General features: G+C 40.4%; 1 protein-coding gene across 1 annotated transcript in view; it reads right to left on the bottom strand.

Moving 5' to 3' along the window:
• Nucleotides 1-2,193: 2,193 nt before the first annotated feature.
• Nucleotides 2,194-6,000, bottom strand: part of LOC134983756 (zinc finger protein 271-like) — a 68,798-nt gene continuing 64,991 nt past the window's right edge. The window contains exon 6 of the mRNA XM_063949397.1: nt 2,194-5,997. Coding sequence (XP_063805467.1) covers nt 4,007-5,997 — 1,991 coding nt within the window. The 3' untranslated portion in view covers nt 2,194-4,006. The remainder of the gene's footprint in view (nt 5,998-6,000) is intronic.

Below are 6,000 nucleotides of genomic sequence, written 5' to 3'. Positions count from 1 at the left end.
GGCATATTGTGGCATATTCTAATTTTTAATAATTTATTTCTCAATGTTATTTATTTTATTTATTTTGTGTGTGTGTTTTTACATGTGGAATAACTGGTTTTTAATTCACTAAGCCTTTCGGATGTATAGTACCTATTAATCATACATGATCAGCCAGCGCTGGTAATTCTTTTCTTTTGCTGTATATTTATCCACCAGGGGATTTACCACCCCTCTTACCAGCTGCTATTGACAGCTCTCCCCCTCTCTCTCCTTGGCAACTACCTGGTGGTTCTGTGGTCATCTCAGGCCATGAACCTCCCAGATAAACATGACATGGTCATGGAGATGGTCCTGGGCTCTGTGAAGTAGGTGGAACAAGCAAAGTTGTGTCCCTTCTGAAAGGGCAATGGTGGACATTGTGAATGGTGACGGCAAGGTTTTTTTCGACAAAGAGGGTTATGCCATATATAGCAGAAGCACGTGGACACTGTCTTGTCCGACCAAGCTTGATTTATGGGCTTTGTCATTTTTTTAAGCAGGATAAAGGCTGATTTTTTTATTTCTGCAGTAGACTAGAATAAGCCCAGACAGTCAACTTCCATTATACCACCGGAATGTGACGGACAGTGACCACCGTGCCATCACTTACCTGTATGCTTACACAAAACAGAATGATGGAACACTTACACGGTTTCTTTACATCTTCTGGGGTCCACTCCGAGATTAGACATTATGGCGTAATTACTCAGACGGGAATATAAAACAGAATAAAAAATAAAAGCTATAATGTAATAATTAGATGCAAACAAAAGCTTTTATTATGAAATCATACAGGGGAGTATCCGCACCATATAGATGTAACATACAACAAACCACCGCAGATGGAACCTGGGTGACTCTAATACACATGGTAATGTACAGGGTATATATGGACAGGATCTTGTATCAGAAAACACTCAGCACTCCTTATCAAGATGAGTGTCTGCAACAAGTTAGGCAAACTAGAAGTGAAAACACGTTCCAATGGCTGCCATACTGTCATGCAGCAATACAGATTGTAGAAACTGGTATTAGACATTCACATTTACACAAAGCACAAGATACAAAATAAACAGCAGAAAAAATACCTAAGCATTTGGGATGTATTATTTAGGAACTAAATATACAGATGGGTCCTCCGTTATCTTGGCTGACTGAAACGTTAGTCGCGATCAGGCATATGCAGCGTACCTGGGCGCAAGGAGGCGCGCCTAGTCGTAGGAAGGCACACAGAGCGTTTGGCGTTACCTTTGAGTGTAATACCTAAGATCATCCACCAGATGTCGCTTTTTTTAAATCACCAATGCGCAAGCGTGTGGTCTCCATTAAAATACAATACTGAACTACAGCGTAAGAACTACTTTACTGGTGCGTCTCATTACGCTACATTATGCTACAGTATGTCATAAAGTCTATAACAGTATATACAGTACAGGTGCAAATAGTACAGCATATACAGATGCAAATGAACGTGTTAAAACACTTGTGTATGCAGACACAACTAATGTAGCTCATTGACTTTACAGTATGTACAGTGCACGAAATGAGCGTCCGAGTCCCCTAACGGCATAAACAAAGACCAATGGGGAGGAATCGCTCTTTGTAGTACTTTTACACATGAACTTGAGTATTTTCCGTGCAGTGCTGTGAGCTAGCGATGAAGGCTCCGGTCTTCCATGCTGAGAGTACCGGGTTCGATTCCCAAAGTGTCAATTTTTTTTGTGTTCCCGTCACATTCACTTTATTATTATTTTTTCTGTGTAATCCATTGTAAAACATTCAACAGAAGGGTGCACACAGGTTTCACACAAATCGGGATAAATCTGCAGGAGTGACTCATTCACTATCTAAAATACACAGCGGTAATGAGCACGTATAGACATACCAGTAAATATAAATTAGTGTATTCTGACGCAACTAACTGTTCGAGCAACACAGTACTGTAGATCGTCGGCATTAGAGAATCTGTGTTGTGAGAATCTGTGTTGTTCATTATAAGCTGTTCGTGCTAATTAGTACTCTAATAGAAAAAACGTACAGAGATACTAAGGACAGTGATTTGGCATCCAGGAACTTAGGGAGGAGCTTTTATTTCTCTCCATTATACATAGAAAGATTAAACTTGCCACTCTACGTTACAAGCTGTTCGTGCTATTTAGTACACTACTAGTGTACTAAATAGCACGAACCCCATCACAACAGTTGCCCAGATCAAGAACACTCTCCAGGAGATAGGTGTATATGTGTCAAAGTCAACAATCAAGAGAAGACTTCACAAGAGTGAATATAGAGGGTTCACCACAAGATGTAAACCATTGGTGAGCAATAAAACAGGAAGACCAGATTAGAGTTTGCAAACAACATCTAAAAAAGCCTTTACAGTCCTGGAACAACATCCTATGGACAGATGAGACAAATATCAACTTGTACCAGAGTGATGGGAAGAAAAGAGTATGGAGAAGGAAAGGAACTGCTCATGATCCAAAACCTACCAGCTCATCAGTGAAGCATGGTGGTGGTAGTGTCATGGCGTGGGCATGTATGGATGCCAATGGAACTGGTTTCCTTGTATTTATTGATGTGACTGCTGATAAAAGCAGCAGGATGAATGCTGAAGTGTTTTGGGCAGTTTTATCTGCTCATATTCAGTCAAATGTTTCGGAACTCACTGGAAGGCGCTTCACAGTGCAGATGGACAATGACCCGACGCATACTGCGAAAGCAACCAAAGCGTTTAAGGCAAATAAGTGGAATGTTATGCAATGGCCAAGTCAATCACCTGACCTGAATCCGATTGAGCATGCATTTCACTTGATGAAGACAAAACGGAAGAGAAAATGCCCCAAGAACAAGCAGGAACTGAAGACATTTGCAGTAGAGGCCTGGCATAGCATCACCAGGGATGAAACCCAGCGTCTGGTGATGTCTATGCTTTCCAGACTTCAGGCTGTAACTGACAAAAGGATTTGCAACAAAGTATTAAAAAGTAAAAGTTTGATTTAGGATTCTGGAAACAAAGGAAGAAACAAGAGAGCGACTATGGTGTAGTATTTTTCAATCAGTTTTGTCTAGTGATGAGCGGATTCGGTTTTACTCGGATCTCAAAACAGAATCTTTTTGGCTATACAAAACACATGACATCTGTAAGCCAATAAGATGCCGTTTTGAGAACAGAGTAAAACCGAATCCGCTCATCACTAGTTTTGTCACACGCAAGAATATTATAGCGTACGGATTACGGCTTGACACATGGCGTATCCGTCCCCCATTCTTAAGTCCAGGTTACTGCTGGGATCTAAATGCTGCTAGGAGACACAAAGAATCGCTATATAGCGTAGTATATTTCCGTATGTGGGATTAAATTCAGTTATCACACAAAATTTATATGCGTACCAGATAAATATTTGCATATCAGTATGGATATTGTATCCAGGTCTTCATCTAGGAGATGGTAATCAGATCGCCCTTGGAAAATATGTCAAAGCTCAATTCACGAAACACTGATCCGGGCTGCGACCACATTAAGTAGTAAAGTATTTTTTGTTGAACTGGACGAGCGCACTGATCTACTGATTTACAATATTTGATTTAGGATTGTTTAGTTTGTACCATTACTTTTGGTCCCTTAAAAAGTGGGAGGCACATATAAAAACCATTTTAATTCCTACACCGTTCACCTGATTTTGATGTATATACCCTCAAATTAAAGCGGAAAGTCTGCAGTTAAAGCACATCTTGTTTGTTTAATTTCAAATCCATTGTGGTGGTGTATAGAGCCCAAAATATGAGAATTGTGTCGATGTCCCAACATATATGGACCAGACTGTATATTGCATGAAGCATAGGAGATAGGATTGACCCTTGAGGAACATTGCATGACAGTGATAATTATACTCCAGAAGATTTAAATGGTTCCGTGCTTGGGTAATGTCTAATATGTTCAACAAGAGCGGATTTATTTCTCTCACAGCATGAAAATGGCTTCTCACCTGTGAAATCGCTGATGTGTATCAAGACCTGATTTCTGTGTAAAACATTTCCCACACTTAGAACAGGAATACGGCTTCTCACCTGTGTGACTTCTCTGATGTGTAACAAGATTTGATTTAGTTGCAAAAAATTTCCCACACTCAGAACAGGAATACGGCTTCTCACCTGTGTGACTTCTCTGATGAGTAACAAGAGCCGATTTCTGTGGAAAACATTTCCCACACACAGAACAGGAATACGGCTTCTCACCTGTGTGACTTCTCTGATGACTAACAAAAGATGATTTGTGTGCAAAACATTTCCCACACTCAGAACAGGAATATGGCTGCTCACCTGTGTGACTTCTCTGATGTGTAACAAGAGCCGATTTCTGTGGAAAACATTTCCCACACTCAGAACAGGAATATGGCTTCTCACCTGTGTGACTTCTCTGATGTGTAACAAGATTTGGTTTCGATACAAAACATTTCCCACACTCAGAACAGGAATACGGCTTCTCACCTGTGTGACTTTTCTGATGTGCAACAAGATTTGATTTTGATGCAAAACATTTCCCACACTCAGAACAGGAATACGGCTTCTCACCTGTGTGACTTCTCTGATGTGTAACAAGAATTGATTGCGATGCAAAAAATTTCCCACACTCAGAACATGGAAATGGCTTCTCACCAGTGTGACTTCTCTGATGTGTAATAAGATCTGATTTCTGTGGAAAACATTTCATACACTCAGAACAGGAATGCTGCTTCTCACCTGTGTGACTTCTCTGATGTGTAACAAGATTTGATTTCGATGCAAAACATTTCCCACACTCAGAACAGGAATACGGCTTCTCACCTGTGTGACTTCTCTGATGTTTAAAAAGAGACGATTTATGTGCAAAACATTTCCCACACTCAGAACAGGAATACGGCTTCTCACTTGTGTGACTTCTCTGATGTGTAACAAGATTTGATTTATTTGTAAAAAATTTCCCACACTCAGAATATGGAAATGGCTCCTCACCAGTGTGACTTCTCTGATGTGTAACAAGACCTGATTTCTGTGGAAAACATTTCATACACTCAGAACAGGAATACGGCTTCTCACCTGTGTGCCTTCTCTGATGTATAACAAGACCTGATTTCTGTGTAAAACATTTCATACACTCAGAACAGGAATACGGCTTCTCACCTGTGTGCCTTCTCTGATGTTTAAAAAGATCCGATTTCGATGTAAAACATTTCCCACACTCAGAACAGGAATACGGCTTCTCACCTGTGTGACTTCTCTGATGTGTAACAAGATTTGATTTCCATGCAAAATATTTCCCACACTCAGAGCAGGAATACGGCTTCTCACCTGTGTGACTTCTCTGATGTGTAATAAGATCTGATTTCTGTGGAAAACATTTCATACACTCAGAACAGGAATACGGCTTCTCACCTGTGTGACTTCTCTGATGTGTAACAAGATATGATTTCGATGCAAAACATTTCCCACACTCAGAACAGGAATACGGCTTCTCACCTGTGTGACTTCTCTGATGTTTAAAAAGATCAGATTTCTGTGCAAAACATTTCCCACACTCAGAACAGGAATACGGTTTCTCACCTGTGTGACATCTCTGATGTGTAACAAGATTTGATTTACTTGTAAAAAATTTCCCACACTCAGAACATGGAAATGGCTTCTCACCAGTGTGACGTCTCTGATGTGTAACAAGATCTGATTTATATGTAAAACATTTCCCACACTCAGAACATGGAAATGGCCTCCCACCTGCCTTAGCTGGCTGATGAGTAATACGGTTTGTGTTCTGTGTAAAACATTTGGCATCTGTAGAACAGGGAAACTCTGTATCTAATCTCAGAGCTGTAATAGATGCACCAATATCAGAGTGATCAGGAGAACATTTCCCAGGTTCAGGGGGATCAGTTGATAGAGCTGGATGTATAATTGGGGTAATGAGGTTATCTCCTGGAGAATCCTGTCTACTGTCGTTATCTG

The sequence above is a fragment of the Pseudophryne corroboree genome (genome assembly GCF_028390025.1).
Source record: "Pseudophryne corroboree isolate aPseCor3 chromosome 3 unlocalized genomic scaffold, aPseCor3.hap2 SUPER_3_unloc_23, whole genome shotgun sequence".
In the NCBI taxonomy this organism is placed as follows: Eukaryota; Metazoa; Chordata; class Amphibia; order Anura; family Myobatrachidae; genus Pseudophryne; species Pseudophryne corroboree.
Note: the sequence above shows the minus strand (reverse complement) of the source record. Positions and strands in the feature narration are given on the sequence as shown.